This window comes from Lytechinus pictus, chromosome 7 (genome assembly GCF_037042905.1).
Source record: "Lytechinus pictus isolate F3 Inbred chromosome 7, Lp3.0, whole genome shotgun sequence".
In the NCBI taxonomy this organism is placed as follows: Eukaryota; Metazoa; Echinodermata; class Echinoidea; order Temnopleuroida; family Toxopneustidae; genus Lytechinus; species Lytechinus pictus.
The window spans coordinates 27,245,336-27,263,906 of record NC_087251.1 but is presented as its reverse complement, the minus strand read 5'-3'; the positions used below and the strand labels follow the sequence as shown (position 1 = coordinate 27,263,906).

Here is an 18,571-nt window from a genome sequence, read left to right as displayed (position 1 = left end):
AATCGAAACCTAATGACTCCTTATTTCTTGTGATTAAACTATGCTTTACAAGGGGCTATTGTGATAGTTCGAAGTGAAAACAGTGGTTGCGGTCTCCCATAAGGGTGAAAGATGGGAAAGTGAAGAAAGGAAAGAAAAATAATTGTTTGCAAAGACAGAACTCGAGAACTCCCTTTACTTAATTGATACAAAAGTTAACATTTTATCCTCATCCGCATACCTTTACCAAGATACACCGTCCTTGCCCTATGTTAAATATAGAGGAATGAATTACCTTACAATCGGCAATTGTCAACTCAGTCCCAAAATATCCCATGGGATCCGATCAAATGAATGACATCACAATCAATGGCCTCTCGGATTAACATAGATAACAAAGGTTGGCGATTCGACACTCAGTACACTGAAAAGTTTGATCAACTGTGCCCTGTCACTGCCAGGTTCACTGCGTTTAGGGCTTTTGACCGACATAGCAACTACAAATGAATCCAAATTCAGATGACAATAGAAAGCCCTCTTTCTGGAATGCGTAAATTGAACATTAGGTAGCTTTCCCGGATTATGCAAAGAATGGGATCGAAATGATGTCATGACCTGTTGATTGGAAACCTTGCACTCTTTGGCGCGCCGTTTCTTTCGCCGAAGCAAGCTATCCCATCTGCTATTTGTCTTCATAGCTTCTCTCGCATAAGAGTGGTGATTTCGTAGTGCCCACGTAGTGTCCACGATGAACTGTTAGATCTCTAGAATAAGATAATTCACCAGCACAGATGCACTTCTGGATTCGAAGGGTGATCAAGGCGTCTAAAATGGTCTCCAGAAAGAATTCGAAGGTAAGCCCTGATATTGATCTTTATCGACAAACAGTTGATTGGAAACTATTAAGAAATTTATGCCCTGCATAACGGAGACAAATACATGTCTTATTTCCAAGGTGGTATTTCATAAAGCTCTTCTAACATATCTTTGGGTACGAAATCTTATTCTCAATCATTTATTCAATTACCATCAGCTTAAGTTATAATCCTATCTTATGTGAGATTGTAAGACGGGTGTTAATCATATTAGTCAAGTTTCGAATCCAAATCAGTACTTACTTCATCCGGCAAGGATCACTCTCTACACAGGTTTACTTGATACTCATTAAAGAAATAAAATCCTATTTGTGGTATTCAAGAAAAAAAGTGGTGGATGTTATGTAATTTTTCTTGTAAATGTTATATTTCTTTTACATCGTTGAAACAAAGATAACTGAAGCTTCCGAATCTGTTTCTGAAAATCTATTTTCAAATTTCGATTGGTGAAAAATCAGGAGGAAAAATGGTCGACGTTCATTAGAATGTATTTAAGGGGAACGTATTTTCTGTTGATGTGTGTTGATCAGTGAAAGTTGATAAAAGGGAGTGTCTGGCAGCTTCTCCAAAAATTGTACAGTATGAAAAGTAAATAAATTTTGCACGAAATTCAGTCACAAAATGACTGGATTTTTCAATGACCTTGGTATAGTTTTTCAAAGGCAGGGTTCTTAAAACCTACCGTTCATTTTCCCCACGTCACCCGTTATCATAAAATGAAAATTATAGGACCACGTGTGATATTTCTTCTCATCCACTCCTGAAGAATATCAACAGAATATCAATGTTTGATTTATGATTATAGCTGGATCCCATATACCATTTAATCTATCTTTCACGGGTTAGATTAGTCTTGAGGACTCCATGATGATGTTTTTTTTTAATATTTTGACATATACTATATATGCATACAGTATACTGAAGAAGTATATGTCAAAATATTTTAAAAACATCATCATGGAGTCCTCAAGACTAGATATAGATTGAGAATGTCGGCGCGGTTTTAGGATTCCTGAATCTGAACCCGAAAATCGGAGGGGGAGTGGGAACCACATCGCATTGGACAACCTACCTTTTGCAGGTTGTCGTCAATAACCAGATATATTTTTGTTTCTTTGTCCTAGGTCCCGTCAAAATGGAACATTCATAGTTATGTTGGCCTATTATTAAACGTGCAAAAAAATACATTCAATTGTAAATATCAATTATGTATCTTTATAACGCTCCTATCCCATTTCCTTTGATCAGGTGATAAAAACAGTCTTCTTCTTCTTGGCTGGTTTACTGAGCGTGGGAATACTCAACGGATTAGTGGAGACGCTTCCATCCTTCGAATACTCCTCGCAAACCAGAGCCCTGCGGATTATCCAAGCCGAAGGAGGTGATCCGCACTTGGAAGAACGACATGGTCGCTCACCTCGCGATCTTTCAAGCGATGTTGTCGTTTCAGGACGTCGGACCTCGGATGGGCAGAAGGTGACAGCAGATCAAACACCGAGGTGCGTAAAGAAGGTTCTCATCTTCGGTAGTATGATACGCATGGCATGGATTCCCGAGTTGAATCATTTCAAGGCTCTTCTAGAAACCAGCAAACTAGATGGATACGAGTCGGACGTGAATTGTTCCTCCCCGGGGTATAAATGCGACATCAAGCTGTCTCTTGGAGCAGCACGCGAAGATCTGGTTGGGAAGGACGCCGTAATCTTCGGCATGGTCTCGACGATCTGGATCACCAAGAATCTTCTGCATAATGTCTTGAAGCATAAGCCAGAGCCGGGCCAGACCTGGATCTTTTACAGTACTGAAACTCCGTACAGAGTAAAGAAATGGGCGGGAAGCGATGACCTGGCTCTTTTTAAATACCATGTGCTCATGACATATAACAGGGCCTCTGACGTCTACGTCCCATTCGGCTACTATCGGCCATTTTCGAAACCAAAGGATGGCCCAACTGACACTCGGTTTTTACGTGACGACTTCTACACTAACCGGACAGGAATCCTGTCTTGGGTTGCTACCAACTGTCAAGATGTCTTCTGGCCTCGGATGCAGTTCATTGACAAGCTACGTCAAGAAATTTCCCTTGACGACTACGGAGCATGTGGGCACAAGGAGTGTCTTCCACGAAGATCGACCCACTGCAACGAACTCTTCGCGAGCTACAAATTCTACCTCTCCATTCCAAATTCAGAATGCCGAGACTACATCACCGAAAAGTTCTGGATGATATCTCTGAAATACGGCACTGTTCCACTGGTCTTAGGGACAGTCAAGGAGGACTATGAGCCGGTCGCACCCCCTAATTCTTTCGTCCATTTCGGCGACTTCAAGAGCATAAAGGCAGTGGCGGATCATCTGAAGAAGGTGGATAATAACGATACTCTGTACAGACAGTACCATGAATGGCGTCGGCATGGGGAAGTCATCACACCCTTCCCGTATCGTCCTGAATCTCTATGTAGGACGCTGCCTCATATTTACCCGAGACCAGAAAGTGAGATCAAACTCATCGGGAATTCAACCTGGTACAAGGATTGCAGGACAGCTCCTAGTGAAATGGACGTTAATCCACATTTTGAAACGATCGGCAACTGGACTCCATGGAAACTCTTCGGTTGATGGGTAACCGGTAAGATCAATCATGTCGGTTTCCTGAAATGTTAAAGTTGTCAGCAGAAGCACAAGGAATCGACACGTCCGTTCAAGAGTAACGAAAGATTACTGACTTACCACGAACTCACTGCAATTATTGTTGAACCAGTCGCATGAAGTTCGTATTTTTGCTTGCTTGATTTTATACAGAGGTGATAATGTCAAAAACTGCAAGTAGCGGGTTAACAACAATTATTGCAATATGTCAACTGGAAACAAGAATGACACCGAGTCTCTTTAACCACATGAAGTTCACCCCATCCCCATGAATGTAATCTTGACTGGAATACCCATTTACAAAATGGGAAATTTTAATCAATCTGCATATTGTATAGAAAGTTTAATACTTAAAAATAATATAAGAGAGTATGGAGATGTTTATAAAAAAAGTTATGAAATTATATTTTCAATACGAATATCTGTCATGCCTTTATTGTGTAGTATACAAACACCAAAAAGAATTTAAGTGTCGTCGTTCAACCCTGAATTATTATGCCGGGAACTGTTTCATAAAGTGTTTCATTCGCCATTTTCCTCACGTCTTTCTCTCAGCCAATCAGAATTAAACATTTCAGTGGCTTATCACATTTGATTCTCATACCTCTACCATGTCACGCATGTAATACGATTAGCATGCTTTCGCTATTTACGAGTTAATTTGTATCTCATATAAGTAATTTTCAGTCATATTTCTATTTATTTTTATTATTGGTCTTGTATAGTAAAACAGATCAAACTTGGTCCCTTTTCTTATAATTAATTTTCAATTTATTTTTAAGCTATTTTGATTTAATGAGGTCAGTCATTGTGACTATGTTTTACTTTTTTTATTCTTGCTGTAATATTGTGTTAAAAGATTCCAGGAAAAATCTTTCAAGAAATGCCCCCGAAATCCCACAAACTCTATGACATTTTGTTCATTTTCTGATAAATTTGGAAGACAATGAACATTTAAACTTTATTATGTGACTCTCAGGAGGAAAACAATAGGTTGGTTAACATGATAATACGAACCTACAAACTGCTGGTTATTAATGGGGCTTCTCTTAACCATAATTGGTAGGTTCGTATATTAATCAATTTGATAGGTTGGTCATTCTGAGAGTACAGGGGCCCGTTTCATAAAGGACTTTCAACTGTTGTAACTTTACCATTATGGCAACTACCATTGAAACCTTGATCATGATTGGCTGCTGAGCCCTGTTACCATGGTAGTTGCCATTATGGCAAAGTTACAACAGTTGTAAGTCCTTTATGAAACGGGCCCCAGGAGGATAAATTCCCCTTTACTAGTTTCGTCAAGATGCAGGTGTAGATGTACATGTGAGAGGGGACATTTTGGATGGAGTAACCGAGCTGGATCATTATTTTTCTTCCATCATTATAAATAGTTTTTGTATAATCATTTTGATTTCCTGTCTATGGAAATCCATGACAATGATCAACTATGTGTCATGTATGCTAACAACAACTTACTAATTTTATAATTTCGTATAAAATATCTTTTAAATATATTTTTCGAATTTCGTATACGGTACAGTGATCGTTTTATGGTTTATATGGTAATTTGTAATTTGAAATGATGGAATATCTTAGTTTTTTCGTAAAATACTGATACGAATGAAATATTTAGACTTCTGGCAGAGTTAGATCTGAGAGTATAATTTGAATTTAATGTTTAAATGAATCATTTCGTTTCTTATTTTTTGCATTTGATTTTTATTAATTTGTATTTATTAATAAACATAAATGACGAACAATACATGTGCAAGATCTTTCAGTGAGTTTCATTCAAAAAAGTTTTATTCTAACAACTTGTTCCCTTTTAATGAAGAGCTACATCTATGGCATTTTTTATATCATGAAAACTGCCATGGTAACAGGGCTCAGCAGCCAATCACAATCCAGACTTCCATAGTTATTACGTCAATGATAAAGTTAGCATAGTTGGATGACTTTAAGATTTGTAAAGCAGTTTGCACTGAATAGGCTATATAGATAGATAAATAAGTGATGAATAAACATACAAGTGAATGAATGAATGAATGAAACTCGGTAAAAATTGGTCGAGTCCAAGTGCAACTGCCAATGAATCTCGTTACTTACGAAATGAATACCTATTTTATGAAGGAAGAGTCGTTGACATTTAACATCTCGTACTATTTTTTGCAAGAATATTGCACTTGCAGTTTATTCAATAATACAAAATATATAAACAATATTAATGTCAACAATACTCAACGACAATAACATCTCACTTCCCTATTCTCTTACCATATTCAGTTTTAATCCCATCTATCCATCTTCTTTCCCTACCTCTGATCCCCTCCCCCATTTCCCCCTCTCTTTCTCTCTCTCTCTCTCCCCCCCCCCCCTCTCTCTCTTCCCCATGTTCTCGTCTCACTTTTTTTTCTCTCACTCTCTCACTCTGCCCCTCTTTACCTATTTCTACTTGAAAGAAAATTCCATCTACTGTTTATTCTGACTTTATTGATTGTACAAAATATGGCATTAATAATATAAACAAGCGCCATATAAATCTTCTTCCCTCTGTCTGTCTACATAGTTTTTCACCTTATCTTAAATCCTTCTTCTTATCTCTCTCACTATCTTTCACACACATACCCAAACGCCTGCCCCTCTTTGTTATATAATGTCCATTGTGACTCTTCAGTATTCTTCATGATCATGATCGAAATCGTCAATGTCTTCAATCATCACTCTCGTCCGATTCCGATGTCGACAATCCTTCTCTTTTCTCCAATTCCTGCTGAATTTCGACTTTGAGTTCATCCAGGAGATGTTTGAGGTAGTCTGTCTCCTCTGCGTCGTCTTTCTCAAGGTTCTTCACGACCAGGAGATCGGTGAACATCACTCGAGCCATCATCAGCATCGCTCGAGCACGGTCGAAGAGATTTGCCTTGTAAGAGAGGGGGAAGGGGGTAATTAAAACAAAATTAAATAAATTGGTGCTTTGAATGCAAAGCAATATCGATCCGAGGGAAGGAGGGGACTACTACTACTACTACTACTACTACTACTACTACTACTACTACTACTACTACTACTACTACTACTACTACTACTACTACTTCTTCTACTACTACTACCACTACTACTACTACTACTTCTACTACTACTACTAATGTTACTACTACTACTACTACTACTACTGTTACTACTACTACTGTTACTACTACTACTACTGTTACTACTACTACTACTACTGTTACTACTACTACTACTACTATACTACTACTACACTACTACTTGAATATGCCTACTATTACTGATAACGATGATAATGATAATAATATTAAACTACCAATAAGTATAATCATGATAATAATGATAATAACAATGATAATAATAATAATGAAAATAACAGTAACAGTCACGATATCATATTCAACATATAACCTGGCCTCTTAATGTCTAATCTATCGAAGAATAATGATTAATGAAACCATTGCAAATATCGAATGCGCCCCATTAATGTCAATAAATGTCTATGGCATCGTCTGGCTCTTTTATCATAATGCGTATTTTATTGATCAAATGCATTGACTTGCAGTAATTTGATTTTAGTAGCCAAATGAAGGCACGTACTTTCTTAATATAATTATTGAAACGCTGTGCTCGAAAACCGTTAGTTTTAAGCAACCCTAACATTAAATCACCAAAATTATTATTGAAAATATTACTACGCTTCTTATTTAGTTTAAAATTATCACTTAAACTTAAGTAGAAGAAGAAGAAGGGGTGTGAATTACTTCGCATGATACAAGATGTTTAAACAATTGGGGTTTGTTTGTTTTTCATAGAATAATGGGCATCTCCCACCTCCGTCTAAATATTCCTAACTTTTGTCTAAATAATTTCCCCACCTACTACCCCCTTTCTCCACCTTCACCCCCCGGAAATCAATTATTTCTTCGATGGGAACCGGCGCCCATTTCACCGAGACTTACAATGGTAAAGATGCCTTTAATGTAACTACCATGGAAACCTTGATTGCAATTGGCTGCTGAGCCTTGTTACCTTGCTAGTTAACATGACTGCTAAGTTACATTCGTCGCAACTCATTATAAAACGGGCCCATGTATTCTTTAAAGGGAATGCATAAAACAAGAGTAGCCCAATACCATTACGGTTCAACAGAAAATGTTTGCGTTTCGTTGCTAAGACACAATTGTGCACTTTTCGTGCGGGATTGAAATGAATCCAATGACCGTGGTAATAATATATATGCTGTAAAGCACTTTGAGCCATTCTGGGAAAGGCGCTATATGAAAATTGGCTATAATTATTATTGTTATCATTATTATTATCAAGACACCCCATAACGTAATTGTTGGTGGCAGAACATTTGCAAACATATTTGTCGATAACTCAATATTTTATGAGAGAACTCACATTAATTTGCTTCAGTCAATCATCAGTGACTACCATTTATTAGCAATGCGAAATATAAAGGGTTTTTTCTTTTTCTTTTATGAAATAGAAAGTCTTATTTAGGCTGCTCTATTTTGGTGCATACACAAGGGGGCGGCTGAAAAAACCATCTAATTATTGTTTTTACCTTAATTTCTTAAAATAAATATGTTTCCAGCAATTTTTTTCTGTCTTAATAAATATAAAATGAGGGGTACATGATGTGCCTTGATATTTATTTGTAAATTAAGTGAAGTTGCAATCTTACCTCGACATAGTCACGAACTTTCTTGACTTGGTTCCTAACGTTACTTATCTGACCACTAATACCCCACATACCATAGCCTGTATTGAGCTGAGAATTACTGCTATAAAAATCATGTAACCTGTTGAAGAAAGAATGTGGAACATAAAATAATAGAAATGTTGTGATAAACAAGATTTTACATCATACCAACGCGTAGGCTAAATCAAATCAATATCTTTTTAAAGAATAGCATCAAAATCAATTACAGTACTGTAATATATTTACAAGATCATGTACTGTAAGGGTATTGCAATATCGTGATACTCGCCATTCGATAAAATGTTTCTGTAACATTTGCAAATTAAGTAGACCGAGTAGGCATATCCAACTAAATTATACCGTATACTCTTTAGACACAGAAATATCTATTTCTGACAATACATGTAGACTTGATTTCTCCTACTAGTTTCCCTCCCGGGAACAACAAGACATTGCATAATAGTACAACTAAACAACTGGAATCGGAATGCGCTATTTTGCCGGTAAGTATACGATTAGAATATAGAATGACATTGCCTGCCATGGCAACAATTGACATGTGATCATTGAATACTATATAAGGAGGCCTATTGTTATCCATTTTATTTTCTCTGTCGGAGAATCACCTGTCTTGTTGGAACCAACACTAAGATGTATCACTTGCATAAACTTGTCTTTTATCCAAGCACCTATAACAAACAAATAAAAAACTAAAAAATCACCTTGTGACGTCATCCTCCCTATCATCCCACATGGAGGACTCCGGTTCCACCCTATAGAGCCGCACGCAGAAATCAGGAGAGATCTTATTAACCAAGAGCGTCGTCATGAACGTTGACGGGATGGGTTTACCGATCCTCGGCATGACCAGGGTGTGCTTACGGAGGACGAGATGGTTCTTGATCTCGCCCTCGGCCTCGCATAGCGTGGTCAGGCTGTGTGTCATCTCTTGGTGCCGGAGCTCTTCCAGCGTTCCGATCCAGATGTAAAAGGCGAAGCGGAAGACCTTCTCCAGGATGAGGTAGGCTAACCTGTTTCAATAATTCAATTAACCAAATTATTGAATTAAAAACTCTCATATTACAGGTTTATCACTAATGAAACAAACATAAATCAAGAAACTAAATGTATTAAAACAAAGACATATTGTGTAGCATATTGAACGAATCTGAAGGGCTCTCACGGTGCACCCCATCCATCTCCCCCTTAAACTTCGCAAAAAAAATAAAAATAAAAGAATACCTAGCCATGTCCGAGCGAACACTGCGCACATCAGGTTCGTAGCCCGCTGTTCGTTTTCTGATCATTATTGCTGTTATGAGCTGTTGCTGTGGTTCTTGTTGGGCAAGCACCATATCAATACGAGGTTGAACGATGGTACGACTTCGAAGGTACTTCATCTTCGAATGTTCGAACTCCATCATGACCTGGTCAAGAAATGTGAAGAAAGGTTATTCAGTTTCAATACTGAGTATTTGACCGAAATTATTTCAAATATCAATATAACCGAACTGGATTAGAATTGGTGATGGTTCTAATATTTTAAACCAGTTGTCATCACAAGTACCCTGATCACAGGACTAGCACTACAGGAGAAACATATGATAAAAAGAAAATGGGTATAAATAAAAATAAATTTAAAAAATCATTTGGTAAATGGGTTATTGTGTTTCTATGCAGTGCCCGCATTTCTTTATCTTTATATTAATTATACTCGCCCCAATACGGCAACCTATCCCATACCTGGTCTAGAGTCTTTCCTTGTCTCTCAAGGATGTAGGTGAGTGTCTCATACAGACGTCCCTGGATGAACTTGGCTTCCTTGAGGAGTTCAGCTTTTCCCATCCTTATATCTTGCAGGATGATGCCATACAAAGCTGCACACGTATCCTCCATCACCAATCGGTTGTATTTGTAATGGTTGTCGATGTTAGGGTACTTTTTGTTTTTCTCCCGCAGCTTGTCGTACTGTGATGCCGCCATGGCTGGAGAGTTTCTCGAGGAAAAGACTGGATGTAAGTCTGTGAAGAAATTGTTTAGATTATATATAGCATTTCGCTTTGCAAATAGTCGTTATTATAATCGAGTGTTATGCTTGCAATCTTCACATTTCAATTTCTTTCGCCACCAGGAGTCGTAATTCACATCATCATCGTCGTCGCCGCCGTCGTCACCATCATCATTGTAATCGTCTTCGCTATCACAAACATGATCCTTTTGTCTACCTTTGTCAAAAACACCGAGAAATACATAAGCACCATTATACTTATTTTTTTATATTTAGGTAGTAGAGGAGCCCCCTTTTTTCCTTATTTTTCGCACCCCTGATAGATTTCTAGACCCATTTCCCCTGATCAGTCACTGATCCATCACCGAGAACTAATACACTCATGATATTCGAGCATGATGGTCATAAAGCTTGGATTTTTGTATTGATGAAATATCCAATCAATTACTTCCAAACATGAACTTGTGGGTTTGAATAAACAGAAAAGAGTAATTTCAGCAACTAAAAAGGAAAACCGAGACACAATAATCCATGCAGATTTTGTCTGATCCCCTATCGGAAATACTTGATTAATCTTTTAATTCTGTTTATATCAACGATTGCTAATACCAGGATTCGTTTTCTGAGGAAATAAAACCAGAACAGAAAAAATATCGAGAATAATATCTTCGTGTTATTGTATATCAAACTAGACATGTTTTTCAAAATCGTTTTCGTTGCACACACTGAGGATAGGGATTCAATGATGATTATATAATTATTTGAAAACATTTTTGGAAATTGACATATTGCATACAAGCTTGGAGGGATTATGATACTTGTCATTACGCTGGTGGAGATAATGTTAATTTTATAGTAGCAGTACTTTGTAGTATCATTAAAATAAAAAGTAGTCGGTCTATAGAAGTATACTAGATTGGTATGTTAGCATGGAGGTGGGGTGTCCGGACACTTTTAATTAAACTTTCTCTCGCAGGTTTTGTTCCTAAAAATTTATGCATATGATAGCACGGAAAATTGTGATTATTCTTTTTCTCTGATGTTGTCAAACATTACTTGTAAGTAACATTAATTTGCAAAATTATTATAAATGGCTTCTTGTCCAGATCTACATTTTGTCCAGAAATAAAGTAAAAGTATAGTAGAAGTAAAGGACGAGATCTCCCACTCATTCCCATCGTCATTCCTCCTTCTCTCTCTCTCTCTCTTTCTCTTTTTTCGATCTTGTTTTTTTTTTCATGATTCATTCTTACATCCTTTTATTCACTTCTTTACTTATTGATATACCAGTCGTCTGATACAGGCGACCCTTCAAGATTAAAGTGATCATGGTGAATTTGCCATTAAAGGCCTATATATGTATATTCAACCCGTGCACCTGATTTACAGGAGGCACCCAGAAGCTGCATTTTTTAAAGGTCAAGTCCATCCCAGAAAATTTTTGATTTGAATCAATAGAGAAAAATCAAACAAGCACATTGCTGATAATTTCATCGAAATCGGATGTAAAATAATAAAGTTATGATATTTTAAAGTTTCGCTTAGTTTTCACAAAACAGTTATATGCACAACTCAGTGATATGCAAATGAGAGAGTCGATGATGTCCCTCACTCACTATTTATTTTTTTATTTTTTTATTGTTTGCATTATACAATATTTCATTTTTTTAAAGATTTGACAATAAGGACCGATTTGATTGAACCATAACATTTTAAAACAGTGGTCATTCCACATGTTCAGTGAGGAGAAAACTTTGTTTCACAGGACATTCATGAGCAAATCAGAATATTTCATATAGTAAAATACTACAGAAATAGTGAGTGGGTGACGTCATCAGTCCCCTCATTTGCATACCGACCAGAATGAGCATTTAACTGTTTTGTGAAATAAAGCGAAATTTAAAAATGTCATAACTTTCTTATTTTTCATTCGATTTTGATGAAATTTTCAGTGTTATGCTTATTGGATTTTTCACTTTTTATTCAACACAACTTTCTGTTGGGGTGGACTTGTCCTTTAAATGGTGCCAGAACATTCTTTGCCTGAGCAGACTCCACACATTAAATCATTATATGATTTCCATTACTGTGCCTATTTACGGACACCCCTGTCCATCGAGTCTTTAACGCACCATGTATGAGCAGGAAATCGCTGGCATAGTTGAAACGCGGGAGATAATTATTGGTTTCATCATAATTGTCACTACTACTATCATCGGTAGCCTGAAGAGAGCTTCATTGCCTAGCCGATATACCATGATAACGACTTCATCATGAGCATCTTCCTTCTATATAAGTCTGTTCTAGGTAGCAGTAAAATATTTATATAATGTACAGTAAGGATGACTGTAGTGACGATGGCGGGAAAGGAGGAGGAACGGATGATGATGATGATGATAATGAGGATGATGAGGATGATGATGATGATGATGAAGATGATGATGACAATGATGATGATGATGACGATGGTGAAGATGATGATGGTGACGACGACGATGATGATGAAGATGGTTGATAAAGATATTGATAATAATAATAATGATGATGATGATGAAGAAGATGACAAAGAACTTGACAATGATAATGATGAAGATGTTGATGTTAATGATGATGGTGGATAAGTTGATCGTGATGGTGATAATGGAGACGATAGTGGCATTGAACAGAAGAGGTGGAAAATGGAAAAGAAAAAAAGAAGACGAAAAAGAAGAACGGAAATAAGCTGGTGAATAAGAAGAAGAAAAAAAGGAGGAGGAGGAGAAGAAGAAGAAGAAAAAAAAAGAAGTAGGAGGAGAAGGAGCAAAAGAGAAAAAAAAAAGAAGAAGAAGATAAACGTAGGAGGAGTAGCGAGGGGAGTATGATGATGAAGATAATGATGGTGACGACAACGACGATGTTGCCGTCGCTGTTGATAATGATAATCAAATTCTGATGCATGATGACGACGACGATGGCTAATGATGAATTTAATATGGTAGTTTGGGATAGCTAAAATACAATCACATTGCGGGTTATGAAGTTGGATTTTTAGTTCTTTAGTTTCATTGTAATTATTATCAGTAAACTATCGGAACTTGCGAAAAGAAATATTATCCAGTTACAGATAGTCATACTCGTATTTTTTATATTTTTTTATATTTCCACCTCATGGGATAGGTATGACAGGGCAATAAACTAGGAACTGTGTTAATTAATTCTAGTTCTCATTACTAGAACGCATGGTAGGAATGCCTTCAACAACTTGACATCTAAAGCCGATGTGACACGCATGACATTTTTGACATACCACATCAGTTATCTGAGCAGACCCGTTCACATCATTCTATTTGCTGTTCGTGTTTTGTGGTTCGTTCATCAATCGATGTGAGAAGCTGTTGTAAGAGTGATGTGGCGCCATTTTTGGTCCCAAATTTATCGTAAGTTACACATCGTGACAATAACTATATTACAATATGCATAATGGTTTGTTTGATGAGGTCTAGTATTTCCTGAAATTCATCTCTTGAGCATGGTAAAACCATCCCATTTTTATGATGATGCTCTTTTATTACCCTCTTAATAAAAATAGGCTTATGTCAGATTTTCTTCTCAGTCTCTGACTCCCATCCCCTCCTCATGGTCTCTCCTCCTCCCCCATCCCCCTCTCTCTCCCACCCCTCTCTCCCTCCCTCTCATTTCTCTCGTTACATATATTTATATCTCTAAAAAAAAACACTCTCCCTCAATTTTTCTTTTTCTATCCTCCCCATCATCTTCCCTGTTATTTCTTTAAATTGCAACCTCTTTACATTCTCCATTATTTTCATTAATTTTGACACGACGATTCTAAAGGACTCACAATGTTTGGCATAAATGAAAATGTCATTTAATTTTCTCGTACCCATTGCGTCAACAATAGTTACCCCATGGGATCGTCCAAACATAATTGTTTGTGAATAGTGCTTATAGGTTGTTCCTTTTATTGATATAGGAAGTTAATTTGTTTTCATGGCCGTTTGCTATTTGAGTGATTCATCTGTAATAGTAGGTTAATTAGATAGTAATTTACATGGTTGCCTATCATGGCACTGACAATTGTTTATTGTACGAATGGCAAAATACCAGACAAGTCGTCAGACGGATGTGAAATTAGATTTTATACAGTGCGTCCCACAAAAAATGAAACCGAGATTTAGCGATGATTTATCATAACATAATCATAAATACAATAGACAAATGACCTATCAATGTAAAGCTTAGAATCTCCTCTTTTATCTTATATTACTTAGATTATTCCTCATTCACGCATGAGTGAGCAAAAACAATTTTTTCAATTCAATTCAATTTGCATTTATTTCATTCTCGATAAAAACAATTATAAAGCAAGGTATGAGAAACAATATATTTACAAGCAAGAGTAAAAATGAAAATGAAATGGGGAACTGCATAAATAAAGCCAAGTGGCCTTGTGTAAGCGCAGTTCCCAAAACATTAATAACATGACATGGTATAGAGAAACAATAAGATAAAGAATTAAACATGATGTATAAACAAGAAAAACAAACAATAAAAAGGTGTCAATCTACAAGACAAAAATAACTATACATATTTAAGATATAGGAACTGCTTCAATCTTTTTTTGAATGACCTATAACAGACTTGCTTTCAATTACATCTCTAGGGGTGGAGTTCCAAATTACAGGGAAATTATGTCTTACACATTTCATTACGTTATTTGTTTTAACTGGCCATAGGTGAAATGAATCTTTAAAACGAGTATTGTGATTATGTATCCGGTGATTAAGGGTAAACATTTTATGGATATTAAGAGGTAGTTTATTCTGGAAATAAAAGAAACCAATTAATGCAATAGAAAAATAATACAAATCATAAATATTAAGAGACTTTATTTTCCGAAAGAGTGGGGCAGAATGGGCTTGATAATGACATCCCATACATATACGAAGGGCTTTTTTCTGCAATTTAAATAATTTTTCTAATTTCGTGCGACTGCAATTGCCCCAAACAACAACACAATAATTAAGATATGACAACATGAAAGAATTGTATAATAGCAATAATGCAGAAGTTGGAAGGGAGTCTTTTAACCTATATAGAATACCAACACATTTAGATACTTTTTGGGTGACTTTTTGAACATGAGTGTCCCATTGCATATTATAGTCTATATAAACACCTAGAAAATTAACACTATTTACATTTTTAATTGGAACTTTGTCTATTTCAAGCAATAAATCATTAAGTAAATTAGAAATGCAAGACTGCCTATGGAAAAAAGTAATATAATTAGTTTTACTAGGATTTATTAACAACCTGTTTGATTTGAACCATTTTGTAACTTTATCTAATTCAACATTGATATCATTTTGTATATTAAGATTATCAGGTTGGTTGTATATTAAAGTAGTATCATCGGCATACATAATATATTCAAATTTATTTGAGGAATATATGAGATCGTTAATGTAAATTAAAAACAATAGCGGGCCGAGAATAGAACCTTGCGGTACACCATGGGTGATACTGGAAAAGTCTGATGAGCTATTATTAAAAACAACATATTGGGATCTATCAGAAAGATAACTTTTGAACCAAGAAAGTGGCAAGCCCCTAACCCCATAGTGTTCTAATTTAAAAAGAAGTATTTTGTGATCGACAACGTCAAAAGCTTTAGAAAGGTCCATGAAAATTCCTATGCAAAATTTATTAGTATGAATGGATGTCAAAACTTTATCTTGTAATTCTATCAAAGCGTGTGCAGTAGAGTGATTTTTTCTAAACCCGTATTGTGAATCTGTGAGAATTTTATTGTTTAAACAAAATGAATACAGTCTATTATAAATACACTTTTCAAGCAACTTAGAAATAGACGGTAGAATAGATATAGGCCTATAATTATCAAATTTATGAGGGTCTTCTTTTTTAAATACTGTAGTTATCTTAGCTATTTTCAACTTATCAGGGACCGATCCTGTAGAGAGAGAAAGATTAAATATGAATACCAATGGCTGTACAATATAGAAAATAATTTTTTTCAATAAATTAGTACTGAGATTATCAAATCCAGTGGAATTGCTACTACTTAATGAATTACATATTTGAATTACCTCATTTTCTGTTATAGGATTTAAGAAAAAGGATTTGTCAATATGATCAATGAGAAAATCTTTATAAGAAGTGTCATTATGAGAATTAATTATAGATGTGGTTATCCGTCTGGAGGAGTTTATAAAATGTTGATTAAATTCAGTCGCTATGTGTTGTGGGTCACAAACCTTTTCACTCCCACTAAAAAAGAATTCAGGTAAAGACGTTTTAGGTTTGTTTAATAGTGAGTTTATAACTGACCAGGTCTGTTTTGAATTGTCTTTGTATTGCTTTAATTTATTAGAAAAATATATCTTTTTTGCATGCTTTAACATAGTATTCAATTTATTTCTATATTTTTTGTATTTCCTTTCATTATCTAATGAATTATTTTGGAGAAATTTTTTATAGTAACGATTTTTCTTTTTAATGCATCTGAATAAATACTTTGATATCCATGGTTTATTGAACATCCTTTTGGTAGGTTTAGATTTGAGCAAAGGAAAGTTTTTATCAAACAATTGGATAAAACGAGTTATAAAAAACGAGTATGCATCATTAACATTTGTAATATTATAAAGACTATTCCATTTTTCCTGGTAAAGGTCATACTGAAAATTTCTTATATTATCATCTGAGTATTTACGAGTAAAGCGAGTTGTATTAGGTTGATGGGAATTAGCACTAGAACATTTGGAGATCAGAAAAATTGGTAAATGATCACTTATGTCTGAACATAGACTGCCAGAGTCAAAATATGAATCCAAAACATTGGTGAATATATTATCAATAAGTGTAGCTGTGTTTAGTGTAATACGAGTTGGAGTTTTTATAATTGGGAATATACCTAGTACAGAATTCAGTCGGAGGAATTCGTTAACAGTATCATCATCTTTGAATAAGTCAATATTAAAATCACCAGTTATATAAATTTTTCTATGTTCAGTGCATAATTTGTTAATAACACTATCGTAAAATTCAAAAAATAAATCATAATTTGATCCCGGTTTTCTATATATGACACCAATAGTAGACATTTTTTGTTTTTTATCTAGAAAATCAAAATCAAAATTTGAAGAAAGGATACCAAAAACTCATCTGGCGGGGATCTGAATTTCATAAAGAAAATCACATGCCTAAAAAGTTCAATATCTGCTCTTTTATTTGATACCTTAATCACAAAAACCGGTTTCCCACAGAAGCTATCGCACGGTTAACAAAAGACTTAATCATGGCTGATCGTCAACAAAACGGAGTGTCGAGTGAGTTGGAACGCTAGCTTGTAAAACCTCTTCATTTTATAAAATTATTGAAATTCAAGCCTTATTTCAAATAACCAGAACTTTGTTATTTCTTGACCATTTTCTGTAATTGAGGTATCAAATTAAAGAGCAGATATTGAACTTTTTAAAAATGTGAATTTGTTTTGAAACCCAGATACAGCCCGCCAAATGACTTTTTGGTATCCCCTCTTCAAATTGTTTTTGCTCACTCATGCGTGAATGAGAAATAATCTAAGTAATTTCAGATGAAAGAGGAGATTCTAAGCTTTACAATGGTAGGTCATTTGTCTCTTGTATTTGTGATTTAGTTATAACAAATCATCGATAAATCTCGGTTTAGTTTTTTGTGGGACGCACTGTATTACGGGGAATCCAAATGGAATATTTTGTTCATTTGGAAAATGTTGAGAAAATAATTTACTATTTCTAAATACATAGGACATGAGAGCTAGAGGGAAGACTTGAATTTGCTTGATTCGAATTATTTGACCCCCCCCCCGCCCACAAAAATAAATATTGGAAAGTCATCCATAATAATATACTTCTTTACGAACATTATCAAGGGGGTGCAAACTGAATGTACTCACGTAATATAAAATATGCCCGACGCGATCTCACTGTTCATCAAAACTGTTCAAATCATCTTGTCGTCTTCCTGTGAAATCTTCCTCAATTCCTCTAAAAATTATACAAATTGAAAGAAGGTTGAATGCGATTCATCTGATAAAAAAACAAACAAACTGCACCTTGCCAGAAGCGAATCGGGTCTACGAACTACGTGATTATATTTGAAATCACCAGAAAATATTATTGATTGTAAAAAAGATAATCTAAGAAGGGGCGGACGAACTCTAATCAATATAAGTCCATTTGTTATTTAAAGTTTTCCTTTATTCTACCTCTCTTCTTATTCATAGATCAGATTATCGATTGGGGAATTGTCGGTGTATCTCCCATTATGTTGAAT

General features: G+C 35.5%; 2 protein-coding genes across 2 annotated transcripts; one reads left to right on the top strand and one right to left on the bottom strand.

Moving 5' to 3' along the window:
- The first annotated feature begins 599 nt into the window (after positions 1 to 599).
- Positions 600 to 5,049, top strand: LOC129264641 (alpha-(1,3)-fucosyltransferase 7-like). The gene is made up of 2 exons (XM_054902550.2): positions 600 to 833; positions 2,103 to 5,049. Exons 1-2 carry the CDS (start codon positions 771 to 773, stop codon positions 3,471 to 3,473), a joined length of 1,434 nt encoding a protein of 477 aa, XP_054758525.2. The 5' UTR covers positions 600 to 770; the 3' UTR covers positions 3,474 to 5,049.
- Positions 5,050 to 5,158: 109 nt separating this feature from the next.
- LOC129265870 (uncharacterized) lies at positions 5,159 to 18,472 on the bottom strand. Its single transcript, XM_064102377.1, has 6 exons — positions 18,192 to 18,472; positions 9,970 to 10,247; positions 9,469 to 9,653; positions 8,949 to 9,257; positions 8,209 to 8,326; positions 5,159 to 6,426 (listed from the first exon to the last, which is right to left on the bottom strand). The coding sequence occupies exons 2-6, from the start codon at positions 10,207 to 10,209 to the stop codon at positions 6,217 to 6,219; spliced, it is 1,062 nt and encodes a 353-aa protein (XP_063958447.1). The 5' UTR covers positions 10,210 to 10,247; positions 18,192 to 18,472; the 3' UTR covers positions 5,159 to 6,216.
- Positions 18,473 to 18,571: the final 99 nt, after the last annotated feature.

Bases quoted from the DNA above. Each gene is read 5' to 3' on its own strand.
- LOC129264641 (XM_054902550.2), top strand. From the start codon at position 771: ATGCACTTCTGGATTCGAAGGGTGATCAAGGCGTCTAAAATGGTCTCC. The intron at 834-2,102 runs GTAAGCCCTGAT...TCCTTTGATCAG, and splicing joins TCTCCAGAAAGAATTCGAAG to GTGATAAAAACAGTCTTCTT.
- LOC129265870 (XM_064102377.1), bottom strand. From the start codon at position 10,209: ATGGCGGCATCACAGTACGACAAGCTGCGGGAGAAAAACAAAAAGTAC. The intron at 9,654-9,969 runs GTATGGGATAGG...TTTCTTGACCAG, and splicing joins AAGGAAAGACTCTAGACCAG to GTCATGATGGAGTTCGAACA. The intron at 9,258-9,468 runs GTATTCTTTTAT...TTATTGAAACAG, and splicing joins GTTCGCTCGGACATGGCTAG to GTTAGCCTACCTCATCCTGG.